At 48.6% G+C, this 16,190-nt stretch overlaps 1 protein-coding gene across 1 annotated transcript; it reads left to right on the top strand.

Annotated features, from left to right (window-relative positions):
- The first annotated feature begins 11,405 nt into the window (after positions 1–11,405).
- LOC120644365 lies at positions 11,406–12,653 on the top strand. Its single transcript, XM_039920984.1, has one exon. The coding sequence runs from the start codon at positions 11,489–11,491 to the stop codon at positions 12,194–12,196; it is 708 nt and encodes a 235-aa protein (XP_039776918.1). The 5' UTR covers positions 11,406–11,488; the 3' UTR covers positions 12,197–12,653.
- Positions 12,654–16,190: the final 3,537 nt, after the last annotated feature.

Here is a 16,190-nt window from a genome sequence, read left to right as displayed (position 1 = left end):
TGCACACATGTCATTGCTGCCTGTTTTGAAGCTGGTGGACTACAGCCTCGTATGTATGTCTCAAATTACTTCATGAAGGAAACTATTTGGATGACTTGGAGGCACGAGATTTATGGGTTCCGCATCCTGGGAGACTTCATAACTGATCCTGAACACAATGCAACTTACATTCCGGATCCAGATCCAAAAATGTTTCAAGGGGTGGGCCGATGCAAGAAGAAACGCATTAGAAATAACACGGATCGATCGGAGGGTGGTCGAGACGTCTGCCTCTGCTCGAAGTGCCATGAGACGGGTCATACGTACAGGGATTGTACGGCATTGAGTTATGGTGGCCGCACAGATGGAGCGGGCCCATCAGAAGCTGCTCCAAATCCGGCAACGCAGGCAACGGGTCGTCGTGGCCGCCGTCCGAACAACGATGGCCTTATGTGATCGATGACGATTATCATCTATGTCATTCACTATTGAATCATGTTCGATGTTAAATTATGTAATATTAAGAACTAATATGTCGTAAATTGATTTCGTCTTGGCGTACGAATATTTGTTGTAAGGGAAAATTCGATTCATGCCACCACAACTCCGTGAATTTGGGTTTCATGTTCAAAATCATGCCACTCAATGGCATGGATTTCAACATGAAATCCAATTTCAAGAAATTGTAGTGGCATGGATCCAACTAACCCTTGTTGTAATGTGTGGTGCAAACGTATGTTCAACTTTGTTGCTGTAATTGGAAATTGAAGTTATATGATATGTAATTTGTTGTGCATCATTTATTAGTTTATTACGTTATGTTTTATTTAGTATTTCATTAAGCTAATGTTGTATTACTTAATTTTTTCTAATAAATCTTATTATACAGGTATGGCGCACGAGGAAGGAGCCACCCCTGAGTTGCTCGATGCTCTTGTCGACAAGCGCCACCGGTCGTACATGTCTGCGGTCCGTGGCATAAGCTTAGGGACGTTTCGGGCTCGTGTGCCCATGTCGACGATGCCGATACACCGTCGCTGGGTTCCTAGGTACGGGTTACATTTGTCACATATTTTAATTGTTTCCGTAACCGTTTGTTCTAACTTGATGTTTCATTTTCGCGATGCAGGCTACGCGTTTCAGGTCTTCTCCCGATTGCGCGACTTGTGGAGGGAGATATGGCCGACCCTGCACGTCGACCTAGGGACAGGGCTCCACGGTTTCAGTCCGACATGTCCCTCCTCGTGGCACTTCTCGACCGTTGGCGTCCGGAGACGCACACGTTTCACCTCCCGGTCGGTGAGATGACCACTATTCTTCATGATGTGGCAATGCTTCTAGGTTTGCCGTGTGCTGGACGAGCCGTGGGTGCAGAGGACGTGGGACTCTCGTGGTGCGACGACCTTTTGGCTCGGTTCGCCGGGGTTCAGCGCAACGAGCTAGCGTTGCCGTACCGGCCCTTGCCTGCGAACCACGCACACGGACCGATAAAAAGGTGGCTCCTACAGTTCAGTTTGAGTACATAAATGTTGAATCTTTCCGTACTTATATTCCTACGTATTTGCATTGACGACTCGTACCATTTTGAAGGCCGACTACATGAGGGCAGACGCAGACGACTTTATGGTTGCCAGGCACTTCGAGGCCTACTTATTGTGGCTGTTCGGCTGGGTCATGTTCTGCAGCTCCCAGGGTGATTCGTGCCCCAAACAGCTCATTCCTTTGGCGAGGTCGATAGCTGATGCTTCACTTCACGAGGTCCCACAGTTCAGCTGGGGTTCTGCCATTTTGGCAGCGACTTACAGGGGTCTTTGCACGGGCGTGACGAAGGTCTCAGCAGAGGAGCCCATTTTTGTTGGGTGTCCTCTACTGTTACAGCTCTGGTCGTACGAGCGCTTTCCCGTCGGTAGGCCAGCGATGGACTTCGAGCCGTACGTCTAGCTGTCCTCAGACCACGACGCTGTCGATAGACCTACGATGGGTTCGTTATGGTGCCTCAGGAGCGAACATTATATTGTTTGTTTTACTTATTGTTACATGCCTTCACAACTGTACGATTTAGCGGTTAATATATTTTTTCGTTATGCAGCCTTCTTGGGTTGGTGTGCAGATGAGGAAGTTGTACCACGACTTCGTGGGACAATTTGACGCTCTTGTGGACACGGACGTGAGGTGGACTCCGTACACTGCTGCCGACATTTACGCTCGGGCACCGAGCGGTCTTTCTTCCTTATGCCTACGAGATCACGAGTACTGGATGATGAGGAAGCCGATCCTTTACGACATCCACGTCGAGGAGTACCACGTGAACCGGGTCATGAGGCAGTTCGGTCGATGGGATGTGTCGGGGCAGTGCAATAATCACGAGTAGGTCGATGCAGTGATAGTACGACGATTAGCTTAGTGCAATAGTATGCTCGATGAGATACCAGTCAACGCTGTGGAGCGTGGATGTGCTAAAGTCATGAGCAGTGAGACGTCGTGTCGTTGTTTAAAGTGGGATGAGTGAGCGGTGTTGAGCGTGCGAGGGTAAAAGTCAGGAACGAGAGGTCGTGTCCGTGTTTAAAGTGGTAGCAGTGAGCGCTGTGGAGCGTGCGAGTACTGAAGGTAGGAGCAGTGAGAGGTCCTATTGTTGTTTAAAGTGGAATGAGTGCGCGCTGTGGAGCGTGCGAGTGCAGAAGCGTGGACGACTGTGGAGCTGTGAGAGGTAATATCTGTGTTCAAAGTGTTTGGACGATGCAGGCAGCCCTGCGTGTATAAAAGACCACCTTGTGGTTGCCGAGAGCACAGACTTGCAATTCAGGTTCCACTTTTTTTAATTAGCCCAAACAAACAGCTATGAGCTCCTCATTCTCCCGGGCAGCTTTCCGTCGGGAAATGGAGGCTAATTTAGGACCCTCTCCTAACGATCACAATAGATGTATTACAGATTACAAGGTATGGCCGAAAGGTGTAGAGCCACCCGATTGCTATTGCCAAATGCGTTGTGTTCCGAACATATCTCGTGATTACGAGACTTTTGGCCAGAGGTATTAGTGTTGCAAGAATATCGAGGAAGTCCAAAAAAGAGGTGCAACATCACAGGTATAGATTAATTTGTAAATATGCTTTTATTATTTTTAATAATTTTGAATCGTTTCTTGTTTGCAAAAGTACGCTGGTGATGACACGCATACTCATTGGTGTCATTTCCATGAGTGGATTGACACGTGGATCACTCATCGTGATCAGCAATATATGGAGTGATTGAAGAAGGTGAATGAAGATTTACGCAAATGCGAGAATGCAAAAGCAGACATGGCGGGACGTGATAAGGATACTGCCCGTGAATGATTGATGTTGTACTGCTCTGTCTGAATAAATAATATAACGTTTGTTCGAATTACCTAAGGCATGTTAGGTTTAGTCTTGGACCTCGTTACCGTAGCTTGCAACAGGTCCTGACATGCCATGTCATGTGTTGTGTGCGTTGAATTGTGTGGACCACTATTTTATTTGTATTCAATGTATGAACGGTGATTATTTTGTTTGTTTTTATTGTGTGTACTGGCTGATATATGCCATAGAGTTGTCATCACGTCGGTCTAAAAAGTTTATTTGTACAGCAATGCTTCTGAAAAATCTAGTTGTAGCTCATGTTTTATGAAATGGGTACTTGTTGTAGAAAGTACATAATGCAGATTAATTAGACATTCAAATTACCAAAATAATTGCACTGACATGTACATGGAACACGCTAACGTCGTGTTCCATCTATACCTAACATGCCTTAGGGAATATGAAATTCGAACATTACATGATAGTCATCTACTGAGTGCACCGAGGATACTTCCCCTTCCTAATAGCCTCGGGCCCCGCCTCTTTCGCACAGTGGGCCCTCTCTCGCTTCCTCTCTCTATCAACTTCCCGCTCCTTCGTCTGCCGACGTTCCACATCTGCGAACCTCTTCTGGATCTCTTCTTTATCTTTCTTGCGCTTCTCCTCCATTTTTTCCTCTTGCAGCATTCGCTGCCACCTTTCCGCAGCCCACCTTGCTTCGCGCTTAACGTGTTCCTTAGCTTCAGTCGATTGCTCCGTGTCCAGCCACTGTATGAAATCACAAAGAGGTGGTGGACTCTATTTCCAAGCCAAGTTAGAATTAACTTACTGAACTCCGAAGGCGCAAACTAGATAGGGCGAGGTGATACCGCTTTGTCCTTGCCGTAGCGCTTTGGCGGATCGTACTCGTAGTTCTCACACATGAAGAACCTCCTGCCGAAGTCATCGCCCAAAACTTTGGACTCCATCAGCTTGCACAACGAACCGCAGAAGCACATTGGAACCTGCACTCCTTGAGGCACAGGTTCTCTAATCTTGTTCCACGGAATGTAGGTAAAACCAGAGAAAGACATGGTGGTAGTGCGGGGATGGCTAGTGACTTCGTATGAGATGGGGCGATGCCCTATTTATAGATGGAGCTATTTGGTCTATAGGCATGGTTCACGCATGTCTATCGCCGTTTCAAACGGCGGTAGGTCCTCCCACATTTTTAATTATAGTGGGGGTGCAGAAGAATCTGATGCAAGGTGACAGGACATCGAAATCGTAATTGAAACTCATGAATATCTCATAAAAATATATTTTCACATTCTATTAGAGTTAAATCTAATTTGTATTAATTTTTATAAAAATATTTTCCTAACCTCCGCTATCTCTATTATTTTCTGAAATATCTCTAAACATAAAGAAAATAATTACAGTTCATACAGCCTATAAAATAATTAAAAAATTAATTACAGCACTGAGAGATTATAAAATAATTAAAAAAATATGGAAATACCTACCGCCGTTTCAAACGGCGATAGGACACTAGGCGTCTACAGTCCGGCTACAGCCGGCTATAGCCGCGCTGTAGCCTGGCGGTAGCACCTACCGCCAGTTCATCCGGCGGTAGGTAGCTACCGCCGGATGAAACGGCGGTATGTTTGATGGGCCGTGGGCCAAGGAACTTACCACCGATTCATCCGGCAGTACCATCCTTCCGCTGGATGAACTGGCGGCTGGATGACATATTTGCAAAATAAAAATTACGACATATATTTTTGACAAATTGAAAAAAATATATAAAAATAAAAAAAATCAGAGGGGGAGGGTGGGCAGTGGGCTACTGCCTACTATATTTTTGGGCTGAACGAGAGATTAGGAATAGGAAGGTCTTTATGTCGTGCTATCTCCAATTTTTTTGAATCATCTAAAAATAATAGGTATTCAATTTAATACTTTCGAATTGAAATGAGCCCGCCTCTGCCTGTCATCTAAATTCCTGAATTCTCAAAATATATAATTCAAATCCTCAAACTAGTTTCTGACTATTATTTGCGTGCCAAAACTTTTGAAATGCATTTTTAAATTTCCAAACTGGCCACAAGCATACGTACTTCCCTAATCAAGAGTTAAAAAATATCATAACAAACCATGCTTACTAAATGTGAGACTTACACATGCACTTACGGATAGGTGATAATTTATGGGTCCAAATTTCCATTTGAAAATTTAGAGACCCTTACCCCCCCCCCCCCCCCCAATTCAGGGATTTCAAAAAATATTTTGAGTGTTTAGGGATGTGGATGATACCATGAGAAAAGTTTAAGAATTGAGAAATGCATTTTGAGAGTTTGAGGATCTAGATGATACTCCAGGGCAAGCATCAATTATGCATTTTACTCTTGTTTATTATTGGTCGAAACTTTTTTGAAGAATTTTTATTGGTCGAAACTAGAACAATAGGTATACACAAGTACTCTGGTGCCAATCAAGTGCTATTTGGCTCTGTAATTGAAGGGAATATACAAGAATATGTAGTTTGTGGAACTACGTTTCAAATAGTGATATATACACCACTTGTCAGACCATCAAACCGGTGAACCCGTACTCTCACTGGTTATCCTGCTTTTTCTCTCGGTCTCTCCTCCAATTAGATCAATAACCTTTCGGCCCACCGCATACAAGTCCATGGGGCACTAGCATAATAGGCTTCAGCCCGCTTGCCTCACTAGTATTAGCCCAACTATATGTATGACCTTAGGCTCTTGGCCAGCTTATTGTATTTCATTTCAATATTTAAAGCCCACGTAAAAGCAAGGTTAGGGCAAGCTAAAGTCAACAAACTTAATGGTGTAGTTTTTGCATTTATGAAGAGCATAAATAGCTAGAAATCTCACTGAAAATCACTTCGTCTCCAACGGCCTTTACCATATCATCTACTGTAGCAGACGCTAACACGCCACCGCAATCTCGCACGAGTGTCGCGAGGACCAAATCAGTTCGAGACCTTGATGAAAGTAGTGAAGAAATTTATCGAGATGGATAGTATTTCGTAAAAGTGAAATTTGTACTCCCACTTTTCGCGTTCCACGTCGGCTCCATGTAAAATACTCCCTCCGTCACAGAATATAGCTGCATTTAATTTTTTTATAGTAAAAAAATTTCAATTAAACAGCAAATTAATTATAGAGACTAATAACATAAAAATAATATTAGTAGATTTATCGTGAAACCAACTATTGTAATATGCAATCTTTTCTATTTTAAATAAATTAGTTTTAGAGATATCGTAAAAAATTTGGTAAATGCTGTTGGAAATAATTTTACCAATAAATTTTGAATCACTTAGCTAATGCTGTTGGAAATGTGAAAGAAAAATCTAAAAACAGAGACCACGAGCATCTCTCCAAGAGACCCTCCAAAACATTTTTTTTGAAAGCACCCAGGAGCACTGGGGAGTCAAGATTTTGGGCACCCACGCTGATCGGACTCAATGCAGACGAAGTTGCCCGAGTAGTCTTGGAACGCGCCATACTGAGACACACGCACACCTCCACACACACGCACGCACACCCCACACACGCAGGCCTCAGCACCCGGTGCGACACCAGCGTTGCGATCACGGGGGATCGAACGCTGGCGGGCAGCCTCGCAGCCGCGAGCGCTACCACTGAGCCACTGGCTCGTTCGCCCTCCAAAACATACTAGCTAAATTTTTCATTTGGCTATCTATTCAGCTAAGATTAACTATTTATATTGTGGTAGAGTCCAACAGACTAGCTATCCATTTATTCAACTCTCCCTCTCTAAACACACTGGCATATGGGTCCCACTCAATCCTTTCTCCCGCACATTGCCTACTCTACTCCGTCGCAGGCCCTTACCGCCGGTGCGGCCCACGCCTCCCGCCCCAGCGCGGCCGTGCCTCCCGATGCCGTTGCAGGCCCCGACCGCCGGCACGGCCCCTGCCTCCCGCTGCCATCGAGCGCGAAGTCGAGGGCTCCCATTGCTGGCACCTAAGGAGGACGATTAGAGGGAGGGTGCGGGGCCGAGCCGCCTCTGTCGGCGCGGCATGACATCAGGGCATCTCATCCTCCTTGGCGGCGGGCGAGGTGCGGGGCTAGGCACGATGCCGGGCAAGGTGCAACACGACGGTGGGGTGATGTCGGGGCGAGGCGAGGCGGCAGGACCAGGCGCAACGGCGGGACGACGGGGCGAGGCGCTGCGGCGGGATGGCGGGGCGAGGTGCGGCACCGAGCAAGGCGCGGTGGCGGGACGATGGGCCGCCGGACCTACGCGGGAGTCTGGAAGAGAAGATGGCGTGCAGGACTGGCTAGGCTTTTTGGCCTACCGTGGGGGTGGAAGTACCTAGCAAGATAGCTAGTTGGTTGGATTCTGATTTTGGTGAGATTTTTCTTTCTTTTAGCAAACTCATCTCGGATACACAATATGTTGGAGTTAGAGCATCTCCAAGAGCTCTTTGTATCTTGAGTGAGTTAGCTAAAAAAAGAAGACAAAGAACCCCCATCCAACAGAAACTCTATCTACCTCGTCTTCTATCCTCATTTTCTATCCAGGAGGTGCCGCTGGGCATCTTTGCCTAGCGCTAAGCGCTAGCCATTACTTTTTGAATTTTAGAGAAGCTATTGGATTTTATCCTCTTTTTGCTATCTATTTCGTTTTACATAATAGTTATATCAGGATTTTAGCTATTCATAGATACAAAAGCTCTTGGAGATGCTCTTATGTGCTCCTTGGGATACAAAAGGTCTTAAACCTCTAGAACAGATAAAAGAGAATAGGAGAACAGATAATCCTTTACGGTTTACTAATATTCAGAACATTAGCTCACTGACTCGAAATTTTGTGCAAAAAAAATCCTAGAATGCTTTATATTTAAGTATAAATTTTAAATTCTCTAATATCTTATATTTCAAGACGGAGGCAGTATAATAGGCTTGAGCCCCGCCTGCCCCACTATTGGCCCAACTATATGTATGACCTTAGCTCTTGACCAGCTGATTGTATTTCATTGCGATATTTAACGCCCATGTCAAAAGGTCCGACCAGGCTAAAGTCAACAAACTTAATGATGTAGTTTTTGCATCTGAGTCCTAGGAAGAGCATAAATAGCTAGCAATCTCACTGAAAATCAGTTCTCCTTGGAACACCTCCAACGGCCTTTATCACTGTAGCAGACGCTACTGTTTTACGTTACAGATCCTGGCCCATATTCAACTCCACTGATACCGTGATACGCCACTACAATCTCGCACGTAAAAGTGAAGAAATTTACGGAAACGGATTCGGTAAAAGTGAAATTTGTATTCCCACCTTTTGCGTTCCACATGGGCTGCATGTACAATATAGAAAATAAAAGTGAAATATACCGACGATGCATGAACTTATCATATGAGCCCATAAACTTCGGGAACAAAGAATTAACCTTTACGCTACAGTTCGTTGCCATTTGCCAAGGTCCCGTGGAGGGATTCTCCACTTATTTCTTTTTTTTAGAAAGATTCTTTATTTATTTCTTGACAAAGACATACGAGCACTAAACATGACTGAGCCAATGAGGCAAAATAGACACCTACATCTTACTTTCGCACTCCTTTTGAATATATAAGAGAACCTATGCTTTTTTTAGGGTTGATTAAAAGAGGATAGGAGAAGGCACATGTGTCTTCCCAATTAAATTGGACCTGCACTGACTATTTAATCGGCCAAATGTAGTGGATAATCCAGCCCTTGGTTGCAAAATCTACTTAAACTCCAGTAGTGGTTTTCTGAATATTCAGAACCACATAAATTTACGTGTAAATTTTGAATCACTTAGCTAACGCTGTTTGGAAATGCAAACCCTTGGAATACAAATAGAGCATATAAAAGACAATAGGAGAAAACGTAAGCGTAACTAGAAGACAATTGCTCACGGCTTCCTAATATTCAGAACATTCTATGCTTAAGCATAAGTTTTGAATGCTTATGGTCTCCTAACATACCCACAAATCTCCTATGTTTCTGGAAAAATTTTGATTGCCAAGATAGATCACTTACCTAGGATGGATCTGGCCCTATTTGGTTCGCTAGAACACCTAGTACTACAAAAAGAATCTTGTATGCATGAAGAACTAAACGAAATTTATTTGTAAAACCTTTTCACGGATGGGTACAACTTTGCGCGACGAATTTAATGATGGTAATTAATCCGTGATTGGCTACAATAATGCTACAGTAATCATCCTCTAATTGTGCGGTCAAAGACATCATTAGATTCGTCTCGCGGAGTAGCACAGAGTTGTGGAGTTAGTTTTGCAAACTGCCTTCACTTAATACTAGTAATTAACGGTCAAAGTTCCCTAGTACAACAAGTACTAGGGAACCCGGCCTCTAAGAGCAAGTCCAACAGTCTCGGTATCGCGCCACGCCTCGGGAAAAAAGCGGATCACTGCTGAAATCGGCGTCCAACAACCTCTTCAACCAACTCCTCTCGCTATCACATTCTGTATGTGCGCCCCTCCGCTCTCCGCTCGCTTCCTTCCCCGAGCGCAAGGAGCTCGCCATCTGCTCCCCCCGTGCGCGGGTCCCACTTCCGGCGTCCGCGGCGGCGGCCCTCGGCGGCAGCAACAACCGCGCCGCCCGGCTCCGCCTCGCCACGTCCGTCCGTCCGTGGCGGCGGTGGAGCTCGCGCCCACGTCGGCGAGAGGGGCGGGCCGCGGCGGCGGAGCTTGCACCCGTGGCGGTGGGAGGGGCGAGGCGCGGAGCTCAGCCGCAGCCCCCGGCGGCACGGCGCAGAGGTCGACCACGGCCCCAGCGGCGCGCGCAGAGCCTCGACCACGGCCACGGTGGCTCGCCGAGCCCGGCCGCGGCCCCGGCGGCACGCGCAGAGCCTCGACCACGGCGCGGCGCGGATGCGTTCCTGATCTCCTCCCGCTGCCGCAGGCAGAGGTCCTTCAGCCGCTCCACCTCCCGGTCCTTGTTCTCGAGCTGTAGGCGGAGCGTGGCGATCTCTTCCTCCTGCGCCTAGCTCTGCGCCAGGAGCTCCTGCTCGCTGTGCAGCACCATGGCGAGCGTCCGCGTTTTGGCGTTGGTCTTCGCCGCGGCGGCGACGGCGGCAGGAGGGACTGGGAGGCGGGCCTTGGCGGAAGGCGGTTTTTTGTCCATGGAGATGAGCCGCCGCAGCACGGAGCCTAGGTTGCCCTGGTGGTGGGGCTGCGGCAAGCCGACGGCGCCCCGCAGGTCGCGCCCGGATCTCCCCGCGACCACCAACGCGCGACTGCTGCTCCCGTGCGCTCCTCCCGGTGTCGGCGCGGAAGGCGCCGCCGCGCGGCGCGGCGACGGGGACGGGACGGCGAGTCATAGGCCGCGTAGCGCGAGGCCGCGGACGCCTTCATCGCTGCCTGCGGACGGTGGAGGCCGGAGGGGACAGGGGATATGATTGGTGGGGAGGGAGGAGGGGCCGGCGGCTAGGCTATGGAGGCGGCGGCGCGTGCGCTCCTCGAGGCTGGGCGGGCGGTGCTGTGCGGCGACGAGCGGGCAGACGGGAGGACGGGAAAGAAGAGTATATAGCTAGTCTGTTAGAAATCATGGACAAATAGACAGTGAAAGTTAGCTAAATGGATAACTATATAGCAATATAGAGAGTAGAATTGGGATAATCGGTTGGAGACGGTCTAACAGAACAGAAGAACACTCGATGCCGGGCTGGCAAAAACTCAGCCGTACTCCATTGGCAGGAAATGGAAAGTAGTCCCCAATCCGCCGTGCATCCTCCCCTGACCTCAACCAAAAAGCATGGTCGAAAAAGTTAAAGCAACCAGGTTCCCCGAAAGCGTAACGTCAGAAACTACGCCACCGCAAGTCCGAATCCGTGCTCCCTGATCCCCGGGTCCCCTGCCCCACGCCACCTCTGGCCGCATCCCAGCCGTCCACCGCCCATCCGACGCTCCACCCCCGCGCCGACCCCACCCACCCCCGCCGCCGCACCTAATCCACTCCGCCGCAGCCCCTATCTACCCGACCCTACCGCCCCTCCCATTAAAAAAAAACGGCGGGGCCCACACGAGCGCCGCGGGCAGAGAGGTCGCTTAAAACCCAAGCAAGCTAACCAACCAGAGAAAAATATTCCATTTTCCGAAAAAACAAAACAAAGCGAAAACAAATCGAAGCCGAGGAAGAAGGCTCGCGAAGGAGGAGGAGGGCGATGGGGAAGGGCAAGGTGCACCCGTCGCCGTCGCTGCCGTCGGCGGCTGCGGCGGCGGGAGGGGAGGTGACGGCGGAGGCGGTGCTGGTGCGTCTGCTCCCCGCGGCGGTGCTCGCGGCCGCGGCGCCGCTCGGGGCCGAGGGGAAGGAGGTGCTGGCCTACCTGGTGCTCGCCTCGCTGCGGTCCTCGGCGCCGCCGGCCGTGGCGAGGGCCGGGGAGGAGGCGAGGGCGGGGGGCCACCGCCCGGAGCTCGGCTGCGGGTGCTTCGGGTGCTACACGGCCTACTGGTCCCGCTGGGACGGGTCACCGGAGGCCGACCGCGAGGCCATCCACCGCGCCATCGAGGCCTTCGAGGAGCACCTGGCCAAGGAGGAGAGGGAGGGCGGCGGCAAGGGCGGGGGCCGCCGCGGCCGCAAGAAGCGCGCCGCAGCAGCCAAGGACGCCGCCAAGGACAAGGCCGGCAAGGGGAAGGGCAAGGAGGTCGCCGCCGTCGACCCCCTCCCCCTCCCGCCGCCGCCGCCGCCGGCGGCGGCGGCGGCTTCTCCTGCTCCAGAAGAGGCCCCGAAGGCGGAAGACGGCGCCGAGTACCTCACGGCGGAGGAGGAGAAGGAGCCGGAGGACGCCGCGGCCGGCGAGGAGGACAGGCGGCGGCGCGGGTGGGGCGGCGTGCTCAACTGGAGGTCCTGGGGCCTGTGGGGGTCCCACTAGTCAGCGAGCCCCGGTTGGTTGGTGCCCCCTTCCTCCTCTCTGCTGCTCATCAGTCTAGGTTGGTTCGTGCCGTAGTTCTTGGGGGTTTTGGTGCCCCCCATTTTTCTTTTCCTTCTGGTATTGGGTGGGGGGGTTTAGCAAGCAGCTGATGAAATCAGGTTGATTAGGGAATGTTCAATACTACTAGTAGTACGTGCTTAGCATGTCAAATTAGCATTTTGACACTCTCATACGCCCAGCAGTACTGTCATAATAATGAGGATGTGTTCATCAGCTTGGTGTGGTGGATCTTGTGTGTTAATTAGCAGCAGTTTGTTGTTGGTGTACGTACATATGTATGCAGGTAACAGGTTTGTTTCTTTGTTGGTTGGAATTGATAGCGTGTGGTTGATGTAACCATCACTGTAAATGAATGGTAGCAGTCAGCACTTCCTACAGTATTTATGTGCTGTGCAAATGATCTGAATGTCTAGGACTGTCAGTATTCATTCAGTAGGCTGTTGATCAGTCAGTGCTTGCTGCAATGCAAATGATTTGATTTGAGTCGATTAGGGCTTTGACGGCTCTGAATCTTGAATTAGCCGTCCTCAATTAACTTTGTGCGACGCTTCTTGCTTGATAATGGAACCTGAAGGGCCCTGTTTGGGTTGGGGGTGTGCCATGAATCTTGCCAAAGTTTTCTTTGTCCAGTTCTATAGGAGAAATGGACTTGTTGCTGTTGTTGCTGACCTGCTGTAATAGATCTTTGATCCGGTCTAGTTTTTTTTTTCTTTCTTTTGACTGGAATCTGGATACTGGACACTGGATGCGCTTTCGCTAACCCAAGATGTGAAGGTGAAGCGCAACCGTATTGGTGTGATCGGTATCCGATTGTTGTTGGTCGAGTGAGTTGGGCAGGCAAGTTCGGTTGCAGCAGCGAGGCCCGATTGTGGCAGCCAGCCGTGTGTGTTCCTTCCTTCCCTTGGGAGCTAAGCATGTGGCACCGGCATCCGGCTTTTGTACGCGGCTGTGGCGGCTGTCGGACTCGCCGCCCTACTTTTGTTGTTGGTGCTTCCTTTCGACGCCGCTCGTGTACCTGATCCGGCGAGGTGTCTGCTTGCGTCGTGGGCGGCAGCCACAGGGGAGGGAATGTGGCCGGGGAAGAAGAGAGGCGGAGAGGCTCCGGCCGGCGCCGGTGCCGGTGCTTTCCGTAGGGTTACATGTCGGCGTCTCGTACGGTGGATGGTGGCTGTTTGGATGCAGGAGGAGGGAATCTGTGCTCTCGTGCCGTCGTGCGTCCGCCGCGCCGCCCTGTTTTTTCTTCTCTCTCTGGCTGACCTGCCCTCCCATGGCGTGGCGATACGAAACTCCATTCGCCTGCCGCGGGGAGGCGGGGGACGACGAGGGAGCAGAGCATGGGTTTTACCCGTGGTCAGCGGCGAGGAATCCTGATCATCTACGCGTGTGGAACACGGGTGCCTTTTTTTTACTTTTATTTTAGTAATACTATATGGATATCTGATCACTTCAAACTATATTTGTTCCAATCTCGAGTGGAAATTTCTGACGCGAGATCGCTGCATCGCGGACGCTGCAGTGGCCAATCCGTCTATTTGATATCGCATTATAGTCTTTTGTTTCTCCAAGTTTTTTAATATTTGGATCCCGACCGAAAGAAATGCAGAATAGAGACCCATCGTCGCGGCACTAGAAGCTGCGGCGGCTGTTGTATAACAGCACGGACTGTGACATCTGGCACCGTATTTTCCCACGTGGATGCTGATGTGGCGACGATGTGAGGCCGGTGCTTTCCGTCCGCCCTTTTACTTTTCTTCTCTCGTGCTGGCCTGCCCTGCTGCTCTGGAGTGGCATCATCTGAATGTGCGATGCGAAATTCCATTTCCCAGCCGGGGGGGGAGGCCGGAACGAACCAGAGGTGCAGCGGCGGGCGATACGTATCCCGGCCAAGCAGAGGCAGAGCCAAGCACGGGTTTTCGTTTTCCTTGTGGTCACCGGCGAAGAATGCTGACCATTTCTCATGTATACGATAAAGACGAACGCTCTGCTCCAAGATTTCGGAGATTCGACTTTGACGGCGACCCCGCGGTGCCCCCCGCTTTCCAAACGCGTCGACTCGTGGTCGGACATGGCCCAATTGCCTTTGTGGCCCGTGGGGTGTCCTGGAATGGGGCCAACGTTGCTAAGAATTCCCTACATGCGCAGCCTTAAGTGTTGCTGATTGATCAGGCTGTGTTTAGATCACTTTACTAAAAAAATTTTGAAAGAGAATTTTTATATTTTGGAATACTAAATAAAATCTATTTATAAAACTTTTTGCACGGATGGATTGTAAATCGCGAGACAAATCTAATGAGCCTATTTAATTCATGAATAGTGAATGGTTACTGTAGCATCATTATTGCAAATAATAGATTAGGTTGGCTCATTAGATTCGTCTCGCGATTTACAACCCATCCGTGCAAAAAAATTTAAAAATAGACTTCATGTATGTGTCCAAATATTTGTTGTGATGTTTTTGGGGGAAAATTTTTGAAACTAAACATGGCCTCGTTTCAGTTCCGTGGAAAGGGATTTGTTCTGAAGCCGTTTTAGCTAGGATGACCGGCAGCTACGAATCGATTTTAGCTGACTTAGTATGTATCCAACCTAGCAGGTAAGACCTCGAATGTTAGACAACTGAAAATCTCATAACTCCTTATGGAGGGCTATGCCATAGAAGAACTAGAAAAGTAGTAGGTTATGGCTTATGAGAGTCGTCACTGCATCCTACAGATGGCGGTGAACACGGTGTGAAAGTAGGGTGATAAAGAGGCCATGATTTTGAACTAGAAAATCTAAGAGCTGGGCTCTAAAAAAAATCGGATTCTAATTTTATATAATTTTGAACTAAATAATTTAAAAGTCTTATTGGACTGCGAAAAGGCCACTAGGGTCATGGCCCATTACGATACAGAGGGGGAGATTTCTCTCGTCGAGCGAGTTGGATTGTTGGCTCAGTGCACTGTGCACTGCTTGAGCGGCTGGCCGATGCACCTAGCTCCTCCTCTGTGGTTACTGCATAAGGCGGCTACAACAAATCAATTGTAAGTTACACTTATTGTAAAATATATAGTCACATACACACACGCACTCACACCTTATTCCAATGAATGCTCTGCAAACGTGCAAAACTAAAGTTATCAGTTATATAAAATAATTGGGCGGCAGGAAAGATAAGGCGTGAATGTACATATTTGAATTTCGCATCACAATAGTAGCACATTATCTTGTGTGTTTTTTTTTCTTGTCGTCGCAATAATTCAAGGTGACTCAGAACATTATCTTACATTTTGTTTCTAGTCAGCTTTGTCATCCAAATTACACTGACGGTGTCTCTTTCTCAAATGACAACAACTAGCCAACGGAAAATATTTTTCTATCTAGTACGCCCATCCCTTGTGCCCGCGAGTCTTCCATCTTTATAGCGTCTTTCGGTCTCCCTGATCCAGCCTCGTGCCTCTCTTCTCTAGTTTTCTCTGTGTGAGCCGAGTGTCCCAAATGTGTGGCCGTGGATATGTCAGCGGTTTCTTTGTTCTTGGTGCACAAGCTAGCACTGAAGGCACATGCTCGTTTTAATTGTGTTTTCGGGTACTAGTTTAGTTTATGGGGTTGTTCGGTCCAGGGGCTAAATTTTAAACCATGTCACATCAAAAAGAATCTTAGTATTTATAGAAGTATTAAGTGAAGTCTAATTACAAAACTAATTACAGAATCCTGGAGCTAAACTGTGAGTTAAATTTAATGAGGTATAATAATTCATAATTAATGGATAGTTACTGTAGCATTATTGTACCAAATTATGGATTAATTAGGTTTATTAGATTCGTCTCGCGAATTAGCACTCATCTGTTAAAAAAATTTATAAACATATTTTATTTGATACTCCTAAATTGTAATACTCATTTTGATGTCACAGGGGGCTTAAAAATAGCTGATGGAAACAAACATCACCTAT

The sequence above is a fragment of the Panicum virgatum genome, chromosome 8K, assembly GCF_016808335.1.
Source record: "Panicum virgatum strain AP13 chromosome 8K, P.virgatum_v5, whole genome shotgun sequence".
Classification (NCBI taxonomy): Eukaryota; Viridiplantae; Streptophyta; class Magnoliopsida; order Poales; family Poaceae; genus Panicum; species Panicum virgatum.
Note: the sequence above shows the minus strand (reverse complement) of the source record. Positions and strands in the feature narration are given on the sequence as shown.